Raw genomic sequence first — 23,047 nt, 5'->3', positions numbered from 1 at the left:
TTATGGGATACAAGAAGATGAATGAAATTCTCAAGTTGCTTTGTTTGAGAATTCCCTGTAGAGATGTAAGCCTGTGAAGTATCTTAGTTTCCTGCAAAATAATTGCTTGTAAATTGCCTGTAAATTGCATGTTCCTTTCAGATGTTTCTCCAATATATTTATAGATGAAAAATATATCTGTTTGGAGAAGTTACATGGAAGTTGCTGTGATTTAAAACTCAACTTCCATAAGATAAGATATATCCTGATTGATATATCTATCACTAGAGAAATAATAAAATTATTTTGAGTCAGTAACTGTATACAAAATTATATACATATATATATATATATATATATATATATATATATATATATATATATATTCCTTACGCATGAAAACATGCAAAGAATAAATATAAATAATATCCATATATGTAGTTCAATAATCTCAAGCATACAACTACATATACCAAGCATGTTAAGTGTAACTTTGAAGCATATAGCCTCACAATGCATAAATAGAAGAGCATATTCCAAGCACGTTAAGTGCATATTCCAAGCACGTTAAGTGCATATTTCAAGCACGTTAAGAGTAGTTTTGAAGCATATAGCTTCAAAATGCCCCAAAACCTTACGCATGAAAATATACAAACATGCATTAATACTCTCAAGCATATTAGCTATAACTCTCAAGCATATTAGCTATATATCACAAGCATATAGCTATATACTCTCAGTATTTTAATTAACTTTCTACCAAACTAAAATAATATTTACAACTCCACAACTCCAAATATTATTTAAGCTTTCATTGTAGTTCATCTGAAACATTAATCTCCATTACTATATAAATTTCCAACAAATCCATGCCCCAAACTGGCACAACCATGTCTCTGGTCATACCCATGCATGTGCCTCCCTATTCTGTTTTGTATTTAAGCGCGATTTCAATTGTTTTTACTCGATTTTGATGGCTAGACAAATCCTAGTTGATTTCTTTCACTTTTTTCGTACTTTTAGGATTTATTAGGCTTAGATATAGTTTATTTATCATTTTAGAAGCTTGTGTTGAAACATTTACACTTGGATTTCAATGATTTCATATCCATTTCAATAGATAAGTTCTATTTTTCTTTTCTATTTCATTTGCAATAGTTATGCTTTATACTTTTTCTTTTGTGTTATTTATGCTTATAAATCATGAGTAGTTAGTTTACGGGTTTGGGTTCGGGTTCGGGTTAGAGTTGTACGTATTATCTATTTAGATGCTTTGTTTGTGATTATTGCATAAATGGTAGAATTCTTGACCTAGGTTTCGTTGAGATTATGAAAGAATTGTGCTAGAATTTTGTTAAAGTTTGATTGGTCATATTCATTAGCATGTTTTTGGAGAATTCTTAGCCACAATGAGAGTTGGGTCAAGATTTTAAGCCACGATTTGGAGTTGATACGTCACGAGAGTGGGGTAATATCCATGATCTACTATAATACCAATGGTCAGGATTAAGCACTTACCACTATGCCAAAAGCAAAAACTAGTAGCAAACACGCACATTTATTTCCTTTTACTTGCATAGTAATCAACACAATATTTCAATATTAGGATGCTAAACTCGGCTCTACGAGCCGCAACCCATCACTAGCTTGGAGATGACATTGTACACTCGTACGCTCTCTATCATATCTTTGCTACATCATGAAGCACTTAACCAAACTAGAAAACTAAACCATAATCTCTAAAAGGTGAACACTAAGTACAATGCATATTTTCAAATTGGCTAATACGATCCTTTCAAAAAATAAAAAATAAAAAATTGGCTAATAGGAAAAAGATCATATGAGAACTTGTTCACAGAAAAAAAAAACTAAGGGAGCTGTACTCAATCATTACTTTTGTAGAGTTTTAAAGACTTTTAAAACAATAGATTTTAATAAAGTTTGATTGACTTTCCTAGAGTGGTTCAAAACTTTTTAAAAATTTATAAGACTCCATAAAAGTCTATATAAAAAACATTCATAGACTTTTATCCATTTTTTATTTTAAAAAGTCTACAAAAGTCATTGAAATTCTAAATTGAATACATCCTTACAAACTTTCAATGATTTTGATTCTTATCATTTATAATTTTATTACAAAATATTTATAATATATCATAAAATTCTTCTTATTATATAGTTCTTCACCCATATCAACATTATTATTTTTATCCATAATATGCTGAGACTTATATATATGCTAATTACATATTCTTCAAAAAACTATTTCATTAGAAATTTATAACAATATTGAATAATAAAATTTATAATAAAAGAATTGATCAAATAAAATTTTTAAAAATATAATTACAAGTTGCATAAAATAAAATAAAAATAAAAATCTAATATTAATTATATATAAAAAAATTATACTTGATATATTTCTTGGCATCGTGCAAAGAACTATTATTTACAATAGCAATTTGAGATTGCGAACAACAAGGTGCTACTGTTTGCAATCCCAAATTATTCCAAAAGGCTGAACCCCAACCCTAAGGGTCCCTCACACCTCGGCCCGACAGAGCGGTGGGAGGTTGTAAATCATGGTGACTCAACTGAACATTAATCACAGAGGCTAGACCGGTACTGTTTGCAATCCCAAATTGTTGTTGCGAATAGTAGTTCGCTATTCGTAGTAACCTGTTGTTAATATATATATATATATATATATATATATATATATATATATATATATATATATATATATATATATATATATATATATATATATATATATATATATATATATTATGAATATAAATATAAAAATAAAAATATATAAGTATTTATATGAATATTATGAAACATATACTAAAATTTGACGATAAAAAATTTGTTTTGTTCATGTATTTAGGGAGAATTAGAGAAAGTTAGGGATAAAAAATTCATATAAAAATTAAAAATCAATACAAACAAGCAATAATAATGAATTAAAAATAATATTATTTCGAATTTTTAGATGAAGATTGTAAAGTTTAGAAGAGAGAGAAAAATTGGTAGAGTTTAGGTATGAGGAAAATATAGGATAATGAAGAAAAAAATAATTTTATTGAATTTAGATAGGTTTATAAAGTTTAAATAGGAAGAAAAAAATATAGTTTAAATAGGGAGAAAAAGTAGAGTTTAAATAGAGAGAGAAAACGGTCAAAGTTGTTAGAAAGAAAATTTTGAAATCTTGAGATTGGTGGTTGGATTTCAACTATTTATATTTGACAAGGAAAAGTCTACAAAAGTCTTAAAATTAAAAAGTCTACAAAAGTTCATATATAACTTTTTGAATACCATATGACTTTTAAAGACTCTTTAAAAGTCTTAATCGAATACCACACAACTTTTAAAGGCTCTTTAAAAATCTTGATTGAATATAGCATGACTTTTAAAGATTCTCTAAAAGTTTGAATTGAATACCTCCAAACTTTTAAAGTTCATAAAAGTCTTTAAAACTCTATGAAAGTCATGATTGAATATATATATATATATATATATATATATATATATATATATACACGCCCCAAAGAACCAATCTTAGTCTTCCATCTGATTAGATCTAATAGTTCTACTGTAGGGAAAAAATCGTAGTGGCGTTTCAATAATTTTTTCTAACTTTAAAAGTGCATTTTCCAATATTATACGTGCTATTTGTAATACTATACCATGCATTTTTTGCTAGTTTAAAAGTACACTGCAATTAGGAACACTTTTTTTTACAAATTTTGGTTTGATTTAATATTTCACTTTTTAATTTGGCTATGAGTTCAAATTTTACTACTTAGAATTTAGTATTTAGTATTTACGGTTTAGAATTTAGGATTTAGTTTTTCTTTTGTTTAGATTTTAGGGTTTATATAGAAATGTACTCTAAGTATTTTCTCTAATATAATATATTATACTAATTAAGTAATTGTGGTGAAGTAGAAGATTAAGTCGTTAGTGATTTAATCTGTTAGGCAACTTAGGATATTCAGTTTAGCTTTAACTGAATATCCGCCTATATTGATGGCATGTAGGCTTCTAAGCAAAACAGTCTTTCCACAGCTCCCGTGTTCAGAGTACACGCATCATCAGGTATTCGGGAGAGATGTGGTAGACAAAACGCTAACGTTTATTCTGCAGGTTTACCATCCCAGACAATACCACCGACTATAGCTAGGGATATTCGGAAGGTCCTAAAACATCAGCTATTATGATGTCAAGTTCTTCGTTTACATTTATATCTAACACTCTATACCATTAAAAATTGCACTCTATAGTGTTAAAAATTTACACTTTTAAAGTTAAAAAAATTACCAAAATGTTATCGCAATTATTTTTCTTAAATTGCATAAAATCTGTTAAATGTGTTCTGATTGACAGTTGTAATTGGTTCTTAATGTTCTCTTACAAACAAGTTCTCATATAAGTGAGCCCTATATATATGTTTATTCTCATATGAGTGAGTCATATATATATATATATATATATATATATATATATATATATATATAGAGGTGCATGAATGTTTGTGGGTGGTTTTCAAATCAATGAATGTTAACAAGGTAAAATTACATGCACTTGCATTCGAAAGTATGTGTACTTGTAGGTGAAAATAGATGCACCAAATCAATGAAAGCAGGCAAAAACTACATGCACTTTTAGGTGAAAGTAGGTGCACCCGATCAATGAATGCTGACACGTGACGCGCGCTGATTGGTTCGCATTTCTTTCTTGGACACATATTCGCACCTGAATGCGACCCTATATATATATATATATATATATATATATAACATCACGAACCTCCTTTTGGGCTTAGGTTACTTCCATGAATAATATTTTGACAGAAAATCAAAAGGCGTGTGTGTCTTGTAATCAAACTAATCTGTAATATTATTATTTTTATTGCTCTTTGGTGACAAATGTTGAATCTGACATGCATCAAAGTCGCCATCCATGATTCACAAGCAACAAAAAATGTGAATAATCTTCACAAGTCACAACGATACCGCCATCGCCAGCTACTCTCATCTCTCCTCACTCGTCATTTCAAATAATTCCCTTTAACTTTTCTTCATTTTTTTTTTCTTATTTCAAATCATACTCGCCAACTTAAATTCAATTAATTTAACACGTATTCAATTATTGTGGATGATTTGAATGTGGAATCTTTTAATCAAATGATACACGGGTGGTAGAAGTATTTACTTTTTCTTTAATTTTATTTGATGGTATGAAACATAACTCGATTTCTACTTGTTTGGCAGCCAAAAAGGTTTTAACTTTCTTGAAAATTTAAAAGGTGAAAAATTATGTTCACGTTTAGTGCAATTTTTTACTTAATAAAGTTCATATTGATGGGGATCAAAACACATAATATCAAGAAAAATAAATCTCACCTAGAGATGTTGAATTCTTTAACTTCAATCTATCAAAGTTATTCAATTACGCATTTATGTTTTTATCTCTCCCACCATTACACATTGTTTATCAAAAAAAATTACATTTAATTTAGGTATGTAATTAAAGTTTTCCAGTATCTAATTTGTAATATAATTCATTAAGTAATGATGCAGTACATGTGTGTGTGTACTTTAGGCATGCGTATTGTTTGTATTTTGATATTCTTATTGTAGACTAGAATTTTTTGGCATATGATTTATTAATTTACAAGCAGTTTATTATTAAATTTTCAAATATTTGTTATGTTTTTTTAATGTTTGTATATAGCAAGAATATTTTTGAGATTATAAAAATTTTTCTGGGATAGTTTAAACGGACTAAGCATATTAATTAATTTTTCAGATAATTTAAGTATTTTTTACCTTGTCATACTTTATCATTCGCAATTTTTATACTGTCATTGTCACGTCACATGTTTTGTCACATCAATATTTACCTGAATGTATATATTGGGTAAATTCTGCTCCTGTGTAATAGCCCACAAATTACACAGGAGAAGTAAACTACACTAGAAAGACCTTGCAAACTCGACCAAGATGGTGTTGGCAAGAATCAAATTTGTAACATTTGAATATGAGAAATACATTCCACTCACTTAATCAACCATTTTGAAATAGCCATTTACCATTTTGGCCTTGTTTGCCAACCTGCGGCTAGTGGTTAGCGGATTGTATCAGCGACCGGTTTAACCGGCGAATTCTATTAGCAATTTGTAAAGAAATGTTTAGTAAAATTAACCGTTTACTATTAGCGGTTGATGTATAAAAAGACCTATAAGAACATTATTGCTACAAGAACAACAAAACAACAACAACAATAATAATAATAATATATTACTCCGTACTATTATTGTTGTTGTTGTTGTTGTTGTTCTTCTTCTTCTTCTTATTATTGTTGTTGTTGTTATTGAAAAAAAAAAGTACAATACAAAGAGGAGCGTATTTCTATGTTGTCCCAAATCGATGGTGGGAGAACACTGAGAGGGCTTTGAGTCTCCTCTATAAATGGAGCCTCAGTGCCCCTTAGTTTCTACTTCTCATTCAATGTTGTCCCACATTGAATACAAAGAAGAAACGATCCTCAATAAATGAGGGGACTTGAGGCGAAAAACAACAGTTCAATTTTTAAAAAAAAATTATTATTAAGGGTATTTTGGAAAAGGACATTTCTTTTTTCAAAATGCCAAACCCCAATAGCAGCAGCAACAACGCTGCTTTGAATTGTTGTTTTACCCGGTAAAGTCCAACTTGTGATCCCTAGCCGGCTATTCAAAAAAAAAAAAAAATTACGGTAAATATATGTTCAAATATTCGTGTAAAAAATAAAAACAAACAATCTTGCGCTAGTACTAAACGAAAAGTAGCCATCATGATACAATCACTAAACGCGTTTAGTACCTTATTTAATTAAATAATAATACTTAATAGACAAGCAAATAATCTCATGGGCCCTCCATATCCCATAATTTTGTTTTAAAAAAAAAATTTAAAATCCATCAAAATAAAAGTAGAAATACTGCTTGATGCATTGATTTTTTTTTTTTATTTTTTATTTTCTCAATAGTTGCGTAGAAATAAATCAACAATATTTGTGACCAAATTAATCCAGCACACTTTGTTGTCAAAATACGCCCAAAACACCCCGAAATAGTTTAATTAGTCAATCAATTTAAAATAAATACATAAGTTTTGGTGATACGAATTTGACATTGTTGTGGGCACTAACTAGTATATAAGCATTTAGAAACGTGTAGGTTAAATGAGTCACATTCAGCAATTTACTTCCCGGCCAATTTCTAAGGCAGGAGTTGGGCCGGCCTTAAGCTTATGGTTCAATTGCTAACTTATAAACTATGCCCAACATTAATAAGGTTGTTAGGATCAAATGTTTACGATTATGCTGAAAGTTATAACTAGTAGCAAATGCAGCGCAACTTTATTTCCTTACACTTCTATTGCATACATTTTAATAATACGATTATAAAGTTTAACCATTAGACCTCCGCGCTCAACAAGGGCCACAAAGTATTGTTAAGTAATTAACATAAAAGTTTCAATTTTTTTTATTCAGGAGATGTCACCCTCACCCTACTAATCTTAAGCCCACAAGATCTCAACCCTAAAACCCCACTGTAAAAGTAAATCCCGAGCCGCACAACAACTCCAATTTCTCTACCATAATTCACAAATAGCATCAAAGATACGAAATAAAAGCAGAAATAATAGTCCTTGGAGCATTAATGCCATCTGTAAAGTTTCAAAATTTTTACCCCTTTGGTATACCTGCAATAAGCTCATGATGCCCTAGCTGGTAGCAAGTTGGGATGAATGCATGCATGCATGCATGCATATAATATGTATATATGCATGTGGGTAAGCATATACAATCATGGAAGATTTGTCCTTTTATACTTGAAGACCTCTCATCTGATCTCTTCAATCTTAAAGCTTAAAATTCCCCAAACAGCCCAGGAGAAATGCTCTCTGACCTTCCATGTGCTTTAGCCGAACTTAAGGAAATTTCATAAAGTTAATAAGACAAAGACATCATCGTACGTACGTGCAGTGTATATATTTGCCTACCTATCTAGCCCACAATTATTACCTTCAAAAAGTGATGGTGCCTGAATTAATTTCTTAATCCCATTTATACTTCAACACTAAAAGCTACAATTTTAGTTGAAAATTAAATTCATCCCACGATTTACACACAAATACTATATATCTGTCGTTATTGAAAAAGAAAAATAACTTTTTGACCGATTTTGTATAATGATTTTAAGCGGGATGTATACATTTTATTAGGTTAAGTATGATTATTATAGAAAAGATATATTCTAAACTGAACATACACTTAATCTAACATATATATGTTCCCTTTGCCTCTTTGAAACCCCTTTTCTACACTTATATTGCCTTTACATTTTGAATTTTAGAGTCATTATGACCCTTTTTGAATAATTGATTGTTTTACATATGAATTTGAGTATCTTAATGTCCATTACATTAATAAGACTAATTAAAATTTAGTTCGAATTTGACTAGTAGAGTTCGACTCTTATTTGAAAGAAAGTCCAATTAAAACTCGATGCACCTTTTACAAAAGTCAAATTTTCTATCTTACAAAATCAGATATTTTTGAACAATAAATTTAAATTCAAATGTTACCTATCTCAATCATTTCATTCAAAATTAAAATAAAAGTATTGCCCTTACTCCTTGAGGTTTGGAGTTTCTAATTTTTTTTTTTTTTTGAGATTACATTTATTGATCTGCGCAACAACTCCATCTTCTACCAATATTTTTAATATATATATATATATATATATATATATATATATATATATATATATATATATATATATATATATATATATATATATATATATATATATATATATATATATATATATATATATATATATATATATATATATATATATATTATGGATATGTTTCATCATCTTGTCTATCGGTCCCTGTCACAAGAAATGGTTTCGCTTGATTCAAGGGCTCTGTTTTGGGGTCAATTGGCTCCTAATATAAGAAATTCTACAAATTTTAATAATTCTGCATTCAAAGTGATCCCTATATTATATTCTTTACAAAATTTCAAACGTTTGAAAAACAGTATATGTACTATAAAATTTATTTACATTTTCATAGTAAAATTGTTAAAGAGAAAATAATATTTTAAATTAAAAAGTCTAGTTATGATTACAATGATAATAGATGCAATAATTTTATATATCATCCAATCAAATACAATCATATTTCAATTACTAATTATTATACCAAATGATACTTTCAAACTAAAGGAATTAAACATCCACAAATATGTAATCATGATAATAAGCATTGTAGCCCGCATGGGTAGCTCAACTGGTTATAGAGGTGAAAATTTGGAAGAATGACTAGGGATTGAATCTCACCAGCGATAGTATGGGAACAACATTCCAAAGTGAGGGGGACACTTTGTGCGCAGTAAGCAAAAATCTAGCCTCTTGCTTTGTCGGGTTGGGGTTCAACCTTTTGGAAGAACGATAATCTCATTTGTGGTAATATTTTGAATTCTAAGCCCCACATTTATGTCAAAAATAGTTCAAATTAAGCGTTTATAGTTATGCAAAAAAAATTACAACTTTTAGTCAAACTTCAATTTTTTTCCTTATATTATGTAGCAACTAGTGTAACATTTTAAATATCTGTTAGTCATAGATGATGCTATATTCGACATTTCAGATCTTTGCCCAATAATAACATGGTGTGTGTGTGTGGAGGTAGGTTGAAGTGAAAATAATCTTCATGTAAAAAATATAAAATAATCTCATCATTCCATTTGGAATAATTACCGGGTCAAAAATAAAGAAAAAATTACGATGACATTTTCATAAATATTACAAACTTTGGATGTGCACCACGTATATAACAATTCACTCAAGGTTTGTAAAAAGTGCACTAAAGTTACGTTAGTTGCATTTTAACATATTAGCGGATCGGATGCACTCTAAGACGACTTTGCTCAGTGCACATCCGATGTTTGCTATAATTATAAAAATGTCACTGTCATCCCTTATTTTTGAGCCATTTATATATAGAAACATTGTTCTTAAATTAATTATATATATATTTAGAGGCATGAACAAGTGAGAACTAGTAGTCCTGTGAAAACGTGCGGACTAATTTCACAAATTCATATAAGATCATCAATGGTTGGAAAATAAAATTAAAAAAAAAAAAAAAAAAAAAAACAACCATAGTTTCATAATAATTACTATACGACTGTGCATTTAGAAACGTTTGACTATTAGCCATCTACATATATGCACTATCAAATATTCCCAAATTTAATGTATTGTTGTAATTACAAAAATGTCAATACATTTTTTCTTATTCTTGTATTATTTTCAGCCTCTAATCGTCCTTGATAGACATATGATACTAATTAACCCGCACATTTTCACGGAGGTATTAGTTCTCATTTCAACCCTATTTTATATATATGCATTGATGAGGCATGGAGGCGGACTTGAAGATTAGATTATGCTGAATTAATAATATAGAGAGTGAATTGAATAGAAATAGAATAGAATATAAAATATTAACAAAAGAATATAAAACAAAAATTGGGGAAGAAAAAAGAAGAAAAGCAGTATAGTATGGGGCCCCTAACATGTCTCCTCAGTGGACTGAAGGATGTGATCTTCATCTTTCTCCCCACTCAACTCTTCCATTTTTCTTTCTTTCATATATCAATTCTCCTCTCCTTAATTTCGCCATTTTCTTTCCCAACTTTAATAATCTATCATGAACAGCGACCTCGGCCTGATCAAGGTCTCCGCCGCCGCCGCGGCCGAGGGCTCGTCCAGATCCACCGCCGGAGATCAGGCGCCGCCGCCGCCGCTCAGCCGCTACGAGTCGCAGAAGCGGCGGGACTGGAACACGTTCGGGCAGTACTTAAAGAACCAACGGCCGCCGGTGCCGCTGTCGCAGTGCAACTGCAGCCACGTCCTCGAATTCCTCCGCTACCTCGACCAGTTCGGAAAAACTAAGGTTCACCTTCACGGCTGCGTGTTCTTCGGGCAGCCCGACCCGCCCGCCCCCTGCACCTGCCCCCTCCGCCAAGCATGGGGCAGCCTCGACGCCCTGATCGGCCGCCTCCGCGCCGCCTACGAGGAAAACGGCGGATCGCCGGAGAACAACCCCTTCGGCAACGGCGCCATCCGGGTTTACCTCCGGGAAGTGAAAGAATGTCAGGCCAAAGCTAGAGGGATTCCGTACAAGAAGAAAAAGAAGAAAAGATTGAATCCCATCAAAGGAGTCGGCGGCCATGATCACCATCCTCATCATCATCAACATCACCCTCACAATAATCTGAAGCAATCCACTTAGCATCTCTGCTAAGCTTTAATAAAAGCTCTCCGTCACCTTCACCACATCAAACGGTAACTCCCATCCAAATCTCTCTCTCTTTTCAAATATTTTCATTGTTTTTGCTGGGTATCAGCTCGTAGAGTCAAATCCAGCATCCTATCATCGAAACATAACACTGAAGATTGCTTTAAACAAACAGGAGAAAAATAAAATTACCCTTTCATTACTAGCTATAACTTTTGACTTAGTAGTAAAAGCTTGATCTGATAGTCATATACAATTACTAGATAGGCTATATAGTAGCAAATAAAATTTTGTTTTTTTTGGTCAAGTGGAAACTTGAAAACATGAAAATAAACCAATAGTTTGAAGTAGCCTAGAAATATAATAATGGTGATCTAAACCCTAAACCCAACCAGCCATGAAACCCTAAACTTCATAGTCATGAAGAAAGTGAAGTGACAACAACATACCAAAAGCACACCATATCATTAATTTTCTCAATAATTTTTTAAATTTAAAGAATGGGTTTTTTCTTTGATAAGATATTTCTCTTTTCACCATCCGGGCCTTGTGAGATTCCCCACGATTTCCTGCTTCCCATAGGACTATATAGGAGTAATAATTTGGGTATCAAATTATACACAGAAGAAAAAAAAAAATACTGTTGGAGAAACAAAACAAAACAAAAATGGTGACGAGGGTGTGTTTATCGTACGTCGTATGTTGTTTTGCATACATTAAACCTTTTGATTCCCAACGTAATGATTGGTGTTTGGTCGTTCCAATATAGGTGACAGAAAGCAGAAAACTCATTTCTGTTTGTAGCTAGCTAAGCTAGCAGCTACTTACATAGTTACATATATTTCTCTCTCTCTCTATATATATATATATATAGCTTGCCCAAGGTATCCATATATGTTGTCTGTCCTTAGGTGGGTATATAGGTAGCTAGCAAAACATACTCGTATTAGTACTTTAATCCATAAAGTTTATTCCATTGATTTTCTCGAGTAGAACTAGAGAATGTATGTACTTGTTAAAGATCTATCAAAGATGTTTTGTTTCATTTTTGGTACTAAGGCATAGTATAAATGATGTTTTCATGAAGTAGAAAATTATCAACAGAAACTCCCACTTAACACAAGTACTAAATATAATAAATTAAAGCTTTAATTTTCCATTGGAATGCAAATGGTATTTTTTTAATGATTAATGCTGCGTATGTTAGTTTTCCTTGATGGGTTGATGGGGGACATAAAATGGAGGAAAAATACATTGGATGATTTTTTTTAATATTTTATTTATTTATTTATTTCTATTAGATGAGAAAGAAAAAGATTGAGATGAAAAATATGATTATTGAAAATGAGAGAGAAATCTTATTTGGTTTGTATTTTGAGTGGAAGCTAATAAATTTTCAAATACTCTTCAATCACAGTTAATTTTAACATAAACTTAAGGTGAATGACTAAAATAGTCATTAAAGGAATAATTCAGGGACTAAATAGGGTCACATATATAATTAATGGATTAAGTTTACCATTATAGCATAATTAAAGGACTAAAATAGTCATTCTCCCTTATTATTTACTTTTTCCTTTCTAATTCCCAATATATTACCTTCATATCTTTCTCCCTCACCTCATTTCTTTGATTTCATTCTTTTAGATCCGCTTGTCCAAATACAAATTTTCTATCTAGCTATTTATTTTTGAAAAATTACAATTTTGGTCCTAGTTAGGGTAATAACGACCCTAATTATTGTATTCTAGGAGTTACTATTTTTATTTTTCGAGTTGGTAGTAAAGTACTTTCAATGCTTTTGACAAAATTTACCATTACTACTTAGAACCCTTCATGATTACTACAAAATATTTACCTCTTATTATTTCTCTTTTTTCCCTAATTTTCATTCTAACTCCACGATTTAGTGACAAGAAACGCAGACTATACATTTTTATTACACTAAATTTTTAAACTAGTATAATAGAAGTCAATGGTCTACGTTTCTGTTTATTTTATCAGTAAATTATAGAGTTAAAGTGTGCCATGAAAAAAAAGGAGAAATAAACGGAAAAATTCAATTAGTAATAGAACTATTAATCGAGAGATTGCAAGCATCACTTAACTAACACCTCAATAACTAAAAGGGGTGGTATATCTAACACGATGATTGAGTCTACTATTAACCTATAATTTAGGGATAAAAGTATTTTTTCTTTTATTTTTCTAATATATTTTCCTATTTTCTTTTCCCTCTCTACCATCCAAAAATAGCGTAAATGGAGAAGAGCATCTGGGATTTGTATAACTGAAGTGAAAAGATTATGTTTGTGGTATGGACAATTTGACAATATTATTCCCACTATGAAGGGTCACATGCTTAGGATAACAAGTCAATGGATGGATTTAGCAATCTCTTACACACATAAATAGGATTAATAGTTTGAAGCAATCATATGTTTGATTGTGGCATTGACGTTAGAATGACGTACCACAGAATTTGAGAATTATAATAAGTAGCAAATGGGGAGATTATTATATGGGTCAAAATAAACTAAAGAAAATATTAGCTATTATATTTAATCCCATCGAAATTGGTTATGAGTTTTAGTGGTGAGAGGTCAATGAGATGGTGTACTTCTCTTCAAGCTTAACTAGGGATTTTGGGTTAAGTATGATAATGCAGTTACTTTAAAATTCATGAGTAGTGTTGTGCACTCTCTTCAATCTTAATTAGGAATCTTGAGTTTGTGTTCTAGGAATATAACTACCTTAAAATTCATGATTAGTGTTTTGCTACCCTATCTAACACAAATAGAATTAGTGTCGGTGTGGTCCTAGCTAGTTGTCAAGATCAAGTGATTACCACTATGTCAAAAGTTATAATTAGTAGTCGGCCCTCCAACCAGCCACCTAACAATCCTCACGACTGCCTAACCTCAACTGCAACACATGCTTTTAATGAGATTCGATCGCAAGACCTGCTCTGATAATAATTGTCATGATTAAACGATTACTAATATGCCAAAAGCTATAGCTAGTAGCGAATGCACACCTTTATTTCTTTGAACTTGCATAATAGTCAGCGTCACGTTTTGATAGCAAGATGCTGGACTCGACTCTCCAATCCATCACCCAACAGTCGACTCTCCAATCCATCACCCAACAGTACAATAGTTAACTGATCAAGAAATTCTGTGATCAAAGAAAAAAATTAAGATCCATTTAGAAACTTGAAATATTACTTCTAGAAGTAATTTTTCAAATTTTATAGTGTTTGACTATCAACAAAAAATACCCATTCTGGTTAAAGAAAAATGACCCAGTCAATGTCTTCCGAGTATCAAAAGAAATTTTCTAGATTCCTAGCTCACACTTGGTTCTCACTCACACTGTCTAAGTGGTGTTAAATGGGTGGCCGGGTTAGACCACCATCTATCCATTTATTATTTGGACTAGACTAGATTACTTCAGATAAAATACGTGTCGAGTCGGATGGGGCTAAACAATAAAAAAAAAAAAAAAAAAAAAAAATCCTAGCTTGGCCCAACACAGTCGAAAAGATTTAAAAATAGTTAAATTTTTTCTTCAATTTCTTGAATTTAGACTTATTACATTTATCAATAATGGATCGGACGAATAAAATATGGATTGGACTAGGTTGAACCAAATAATAAAAATCATGGTCTTGTCCAATCCGTCACCCAACACTAGTTAACTGATCAAGAAATTCTGTGATCAAAGAAAAAAAATTAGGGTCCATTTGGGAACTTGAAATATTACTTCCAGAAATCATTTTTCAAATTTTATAGTGTTTTATTATCAATAGAAAATATCCATTCTGGTTAAAGAAAAATGACACAGTCAATGTCTTCCGAGTATCGGAAGAAATTTTCTAGATTCCTAGCTCACACTTGGCTCTCACTCACCCTGTCTAAGTGGTGTTAAATGGGTGGCCAGGTTAGACCACCATCTATCCAGTTATTATTTGGACTAGACTAGACTACTTCAGATAAAATACGTGTCTAGTCAGATTGGGCTAAACAATAAAATAAAATAAAATAAAAATCAGCTTGGCTCAACACATAGTCAAAAAGATTTAAAAATTGTTAAAAAATTTCTTCAATTTCTTGAATTTAGACTTATTACATTTATCAATGTACGAATAAAATATGGATTGGACTGGGTTGAACCAAATAATAAAAATCATGGTCTTGTCTAATCCGTCACCCAACACTAGTTAGCAGGATGTTGGACTCAACTCTCCAATCCGCCACCCAACACTAGTTAACTGATCAAGAAATTCTGTGATCAAAGAAAAAAATTCGGGTCCATTTGGAAACTTGAAATATTACTTCCAAAAGTCATATTTCAAATTTTATCAGTGTTGCAAAAATCGCCTAGGCGGTAGGCGGTCGGCCTCCTAGGCACTCTAAGTGCCCGCCTAGGCGTTCTAGGCGCTCTAAGTGCCCGCCTAAGTATTCTAGGCGCCCTAGGCGGTCCCCAGGCGCCTAGTGGGCGCCTAGCGATTTTTTCAACATTGAATTTTATAGTGTTTGATTATCAATAGAGAATACCCATTCTGGTTAAAGAAAAATGACACAGTCAATGTCTTCCGAATATCAGAAGAAATTTTCTAGATTCCTAGCTCACACTTGGTTCTCACTCACCCTGTCTAAGTGGTGTTAAATGGGTAGCCAGGTTAGACCACCATCTATCTAGTTATTATTTGGAGTAGACTAAACTACTTCAGATAAAATATGTGTCTAGTCGAATTGGGCTAAACAATAAAAAAAAAAAAAAAAAAAAAATAGCTTGGCCTAACACATAGTCGAAAAGATTTAAAAATAGTTAAATTTTCTCTCCAATTTCTTAAATTTAGACTTATTACATTTATGATTTATCAATGTACGAAATAAAATATGGATTGGGTTGGGTTGGGTTGAACCAAATAAAAAAAATCATGGTCTTGTCCGCAACACAAAAAATAAAAACAAATTAATTTTTTCTTCGATTTAGTTAGTTTAGAGATATTATATTTATCAATGTCAAATTAAATATGAGTCAGACTTAGCCGAACTAAATAATAATAATCTTGGCGATACCTGGCCAAATCCCCCCAAAATGCAACATGATAGGTTGAATAGCAAAAGTTAATATTGAATATAATGTATTAATTTCATGTAATCCATTGTTTTTTCATTGGAAAAAAAAATCAGGTAGTATATAAGGTATTTAAAAAATTGAAGTATATAGATTAAATTGAAAAAAATAATATAATATGGAATACCATATGTCTATTGACCTCTTGTGTGTATATTCATTATATAGGTTATCGTTTATTTAGAAATGTTAAAATTTGTTATTCAGATATTGTAAATTAATATTTTTATTTATCTATTGATGATAATTGCATTATATATATATATATATATATATATATATATATATATATATATATATATATATATAATTTGTTTATTTATATGTACAAATGGAATAAAAAAAAGTAAACACAAGATTACAAATATTTAAACCATTGAAAACCAATAAAATTAATTGCATTATATTATATCTTCATTATATAGAGGGGCCTAAAAAGGAAACCACTTAAATTTTCATCTTCTTTATTTTAATAATTTTATTTTCTTTTATACTTAGATTATTCCATTTGGTCCATGCATTAAATTAGTGAAAATGTATTTGTCGGATTTTTTTTTTTTTTTTTTTGAGAAAATGAGGTAACATGTTTAGTGTCATCCTAGAAATTTAACGCTTTTGTTGGCAATTAGTTATTCACTTATTTGTCAGGAATTTTGTTTGAGAAAATGAGTTAACATGTTTTGTGTTGCACTATAAATTTAACAAACTTGTTTAATAATTAGTTATTAGCGGTTAGTGGTTAGCGTATTGTGGTAACTATCCGCTATTTGATTGTATTAGTTGTTTATAAATAAGTGTTTGGTAAAATTTTAATTGTTAATTATATTATTAATTGACAACATGCAAATGACTTATAAGGATATTACTATATTGAATAATAATAATAATAATTACATTTAATAAAGAAAAATAATGATTAGTAAATATTCTTTATAATAATTAAAAGTTACAATTAAGAAATAATTAATAAAAAAATTATTTTCTTACTATTTTTGTCAAATAAACAATTTAATTAAAGTTTAAAAGAAAATAAAAATCCTTGGGTTAAAATAGAAAAGTTAAAAAGTGAAAGAAAGGATCCTACGATTTTAGAAGAGAAGTTAAAAATTCTTTGGGTTAAAATATTGTTTTTTTCTTAAACTATTCAATTTTTTATTTTTATTTTTTGAAAACAAACTATTCAATTTTGTTTCATTGATTTTGTTAATTTTTCTGAAAATAAAAGGTGTCAAATATTGTTGGTTTCGTTGTTAGGTTAAGATGAGATTTGTTTTGTCGAAAAATCCATAAAACAATTTTAAAATAGATGCAGTCCCGACATTGAATCGATTGAGATTTAAGCGATCTGTGTTCAACTTATAGACTAGGATAGTAGGATATGCACACACGGGCTTAGTTCGATAGTTCAATAGGTAGTATTTGGGCAATCATTATTGTATGGACTATGATCCATACAATTGTGTGGACCATAAATAAAATTTACATTTTTAATATACTAAGGGTACATTATTTTATATAATTACATTCAGTACAAAAATAATGTACTTTTAATATATTAAAAATGTACCTGATATTCATGGTCCACACAATTGTATGGACCATGGTCCACACAATAATTTGCCGTATTTGGGAGAATAGACTAATGTTTAAATTTCAGCGGCGACAGTGTGACAATTATGCTTAAAGTGGACATATTCTTTGACCCTGTCTGCTGAGCCATTGAGTCACCGTGATTGAGAATTATGCCTAAAGTGGACAGATCCCTAATCTCTTGGCCATGTTTGTTGAACCATTAAGTTACCGTAATTTACATCCTCCCAAATCTGTTGGGGCGGGATATGATTCTGTGATCAATCCAGCTTTTCCAAAAGAGTATTTTAAAAAAAATAGTAGTGCTTTAAATTTTTATGGATGACGAGGAAAACCTACTGTCACTACTCAAGGGTGTGAACTTTGTAAATGCCAGTATTTGAAGTTTTTGTCCACCAGCTAAGCGAATAGAAATTTAACTACCTAATATTATATTTTTTAGTGGATTGTCTTAACTGGTTTAATTTTATTTTAGTGTTAATATATTTGACATGAAAATTGCAGAAAAGGTTAGTGAAAGCAGATGGGTGGCGGAGCTTCTATGAGAAAGAGAAAAGAGATAATGAAGACATTTGATGAGATGTAGGTGTTGTTGTCTTGGCGAATTAAAATGAAAGCACCACTGGATTCAATGGAGGAGTCTTACGTTATCAACATTTTAGTATAAGTACGTAATTGTCATGAAGGATATGATGAAACACAGACAAAACCCACATGTATGCAATTATAAAACAATCACTTCTTTTTATCTTTCTATTTCTCTATTAATGTAAATATATGAAATTCAACAATCATGCACCCTATATTATATATACAGTTATTTACTCATGTTGCAAAAGGCGCTAAGTGCTAATTAGGTGCCCAAAGACACTTAGCGCCTTGGCGGCTGAGCAATCCAAGTATAGGGGTGAGCGTGGAGCGGATTATAGCAAATTTAGGGAGAATCCACATCCAATCCAATCCGTAGGGTGCAGATCAAATCCGCTAATACTGGATTTAGTGGATTGGATGCAAATCGAAAGTCGGATTTTAAGTTTAAAAAAAAAAATAAAAAATCCGATCCCTCTCTCCAACTTGGAAGAACACACACATATATAAAGGAATTAAGAATTTACACTGATTTTTGACCACTTTAATCTCAAATTAGGATTTTATCTCTTCATAAAATCACTCAACCAAATTGAACTGTCTAGGGCTAAAACCACCTCGGTCTAGGAGCGCAATTTTTACAACACTGATATATACACAACTCAATAAACACCTACACCAAAATGTTCTTCATTAAAGAATCAATAAGTTGAAATAGGACAAATTAAGGTGTTATTCAATTTACACACATATCCACATAGTTATAGATAAATGTAACAAAACATAGATATTCTCGTCGAGAATAGATGAATTTTCAGTAGATCAATTATCCTTCAAGTCTTCAAGGTGGAGCATATTCTGGGAAGAAAACCCTGACAAGGTTAAATTTTGATGATATATATATATATATATATATATATATATATATATATATATATATATATATATATATATATATACATTCATTCTCAGCAGTTTAGACAAGAATCTGGAGACAACCCAGGGCTAGCAATTTGATGGAGGCTAATCTACCACTATTTCACAGAAGAAATAATTATGGTCCTGAAATTTTTTACTAAATTAAATGAGAAACACAATCCCAGAAAACAAAAAAAAAAAAAAACCCTAAATCTATCTATCACCAAAGGATGAACAGCTTCTTCTCTGCTTGGCTAGCTATAGATATCTGCATCAAAGAGAGAAAAAAAAAAAAAAAAAAAAGTAAGAAAAAAGATCACTTAACTGCATAGTTTCTGAAATAATAATGCTAATTTAATGGAAGATGCTGACAGGGTGATAATGTTAATCAATCAACAAATTGCAAGTTCAAATACACATCAAGAACCAAAATCGAATATCGCCCAACACTATTGGTAGGTACTACTTTTGGGGAATTCAACTATTGCAGATCAGATTGAATTGGTTGTAACTTTAGAACTACAGAATCTGCAGCAAATCGTGTCTGAAACGTCGTATTTCTCTACAAACTATCATGTTACAACTAGTGCCAATGTAAACTAAAAAAGGATAAAATTCCCGTTATCTATGGCCACAAGTGAGAACTTATTCCAGAAAATATGATGATAGAAGTCATATCATACAGCTCAACCCAGCTAAAGCCTTAATCGTGACATTGTGGGTCAGGAAAAAAGATGGAGAGTTCAAAACCTATCACCTCTACACTGAATACAAGATCCAAGATTATAGTCGATTAGCATCGTGCATGTCAACATCACTCTTGTCACGGGGCAGTTTCAAACAAGTTCAACAAAAATAAAAAATACAAATTCAAAGCTTTATTTCTCTATCTTAACTTGCTTAGCCTGCATGGTTTTTGCTAGTAGATGATTTGTTTTTCAAAGTTCTTCTGTTTCTCTAGCTTTACAACAGGCTTGTCTAGCATTTCTTGAAAGACAATGAAAGGTGAGTGTACAATTTCATCTCCCCTAAATTCCTTAGATTATTATACGTTTTTAAACAATTTCCATTGGTTCAACACGAAACAAACGCTCACTTCCCTAATAACACATCGAACCATACTCCAGCTCAAAACCAACACAAATCAAAGGGCTTGTTACGAATGCTCACTTGACTTGCTACCACTAACGCAAAAATCACGAAGAGCATAAACACAGAGCAGCCAAATATAAAAAAGAGAGGGGTTTCAAGCAGAGCACTAATCAATCTTAGCTACATGAGTACATAGCCAATAAGATACCCTTTTTTATGCAAGAAGATCGGACAATCCACATTGCAGAAAGGGGTATTCAAAATAGTGAAATACCAACAATAATATAAAGCAATGTGAACACAGCATACGATGAATAGCTTCCCAGATTCACAAATAAGCACAAACAAGGATGCATACTTTATTATTCAAATTCATGAGACACAATCATGACTAACACATAAGGTGAACAATACCAAGTACTTATAAACTATTCAGCATCTGGGATAAAGATTAAACAGCAATTTTCTGTTCTACAGTTCTACTCCACATGAAAGCTTCTATTCCTACTCATTCATCCCACAAGCCTAAAGCAAATATTCATTTGAAGACTTTAACAAAAACAAAAACAAAAAGTTGAAGACTTTATGGTTTGGTAATTAATTGTGAAAAACTTAAGTGAAATTGCTAAAAATAAACAAAGAAAAAAAAAAGTTAGGATTTTTATTATACCATCTGATGCGGGGCGTTTGGCTTGCTTAATCTTCTCGAGCTGAACCTGAGTATCCATAAACAACTGCATCCTCTGAAGCTCCAAATCCTTAGCGAATTCCATTCTCTGCTTCTCAAGCTCGATCATTTGCCGCCGTTTCATCCCCTCAACCCTCTCGTAAATGGCTCCGAATCTCTCAATCGCCTTGGCTAGCCTCCTGATTCCATCTTCCTCTTTAATCCCCTCACTCGCCTCCATCTCTTCCTCCGATTCTTCCCTGCCGTCGTACTCATTTGCATCTTTATCCTCCGTGGCGGCGGCGGCTGCCGCCGCCGCAGCCACGGCCGAGTAGTTCCGCCTGAAATAGGAGTCGTCCATGGCCGGCGCCGGCCGCTTCTGGGGAAGAACCACCGCCGGCGTCGGCCACCGGTACGCTAGCGGCACCGCAATCGGCGGCGACGGTAACGACAGAAGCAGAGGCGACGGCGACGGCGACGGTAACGGTAACGTAGACGCGCTCGCCGCCATTACAGGCGAAACTTTCGGAAACTGTTGCTTACCGGAATTCCCAATCAAAACATCGAGGCGCGAGAAGAACGGCCACGTGGACGCCGTTAGGGTTCCGTCAGACTCAACGATCTTCGCTTTCTCCGCCTTGTACTTCTTCTTCAGGGTATCGATCCGGTTCTTACACTGCACATCCGTCCGGCGGCCCTTCTTCGTGTGGCCGTGAAGCTCGTTAACGGCGTCAGCCACATCCTGCCAGTCCTTATGCCGGAGATTCCCCCTGTTAAGCTCCATAAACCGCCGCCCCCAAGCGTCCACAAGCGTGGCCGTCGCCTCCTCGCTCCAACAATCCTCACGGAAAGGCAACGGCCGCGAAGACGGCGCCGTCGCCGTCAAAGAATCCGCCATCTCCCCCATAGATCGATCGAAACCGGAGAAGAGAAACAGCAAAGAATAGATTGAAAGAGAAGAAAGGGGTTGTTAGAGGAGGAATGGCGTTTGCGTTTAGGGCATCGCCGGTTGGCGATGGGCGATGAGAGGTTAAAGCGCGTGAGCCGCATGTGTAGGGAGGGAAAGTAGTACGGTGATGATGACATGAGAGAGAGAGAGAGAGAGAGAGAGAGAGAGAGAGAGAGAGGGAGAGATTACTCGGAGAGGTCGCCGGGGCGCGTGAGGATGACGACCAAGAAACAGGGGAGTGGACAACGGCTGACGGTTTTGGGGTTAGGACGGAATTCGGGTTACGTTACGTCGTTGTAATCGTCGATTCCAATTTCTTATTTTATTTTATTTTTTAAAATTTTAATTTATCCATTTTTTTTTTTATAAATTTTATTTTTTTCTCAGAAAGACGGAACGGCATATAATTGGCCGGTGAAGGGACAAAGAGCGTGTCCGGTGACGTTGCCTTTTGGAGTTACTATTTTGTCCTTATTATCTCTTTCTCTTTATTGCTCCGCTAATCCTCCAATTTTTACAATATTTTCATTAATAATGCATATAGTTTTATTACTAAGATTATCCTTCTAAGTTTCATTTGAAATTTTTTATAAAAATTATAAATTAACAAGATTTACATTATACTGTATTATTTAGTTAGTTTTGCCATAAAATATAGTCATTAGATCAAAAAGGTTGAATTTTGGAGATAATTTAAATGATTTTTTTTGTCGTTGTTGATCTCATGAATAAAGTGACATTTTAGTA

At 32.2% G+C, this 23,047-nt stretch overlaps 2 protein-coding genes across 2 annotated transcripts; one reads left to right on the top strand and one right to left on the bottom strand.

The window, feature by feature from the left end:
* Window positions 1–10,702: 10,702 nt before the first annotated feature.
* On the top strand, window positions 10,703–18,877 carry LOC109153962 (protein LIGHT-DEPENDENT SHORT HYPOCOTYLS 10-like). Its single transcript, XM_019301845.1, has 2 exons — window positions 10,703–11,398; window positions 18,591–18,877. The coding sequence occupies exon 1, from the start codon at window positions 10,761–10,763 to the stop codon at window positions 11,343–11,345; it is 585 nt and encodes a 194-aa protein (XP_019157390.1). The 5' UTR covers window positions 10,703–10,760; the 3' UTR covers window positions 11,346–11,398; window positions 18,591–18,877.
* An 809-nt stretch (window positions 18,878–19,686) lies between these two features.
* Window positions 19,687–22,425, bottom strand: LOC109153961 (trihelix transcription factor ASIL2-like). Its single transcript, XM_019301844.1, has 2 exons — window positions 21,355–22,425; window positions 19,687–19,860 (listed from the first exon to the last, which is right to left on the bottom strand). Exons 1-2 carry the CDS (start codon window positions 22,256–22,258, stop codon window positions 19,847–19,849), a joined length of 918 nt encoding a protein of 305 aa, XP_019157389.1. The 5' UTR covers window positions 22,259–22,425; the 3' UTR covers window positions 19,687–19,846.
* Window positions 22,426–23,047: the final 622 nt, after the last annotated feature.

This window comes from Ipomoea nil, unplaced genomic scaffold (assembly GCF_001879475.1).
Source record: "Ipomoea nil cultivar Tokyo-kokei standard unplaced genomic scaffold, Asagao_1.1 scaffold2565, whole genome shotgun sequence".
Lineage (NCBI taxonomy): Eukaryota > Viridiplantae > Streptophyta > Magnoliopsida > Solanales > Convolvulaceae > Ipomoea > Ipomoea nil.
Note: the sequence above shows the minus strand (reverse complement) of the source record. Positions and strands in the feature narration are given on the sequence as shown.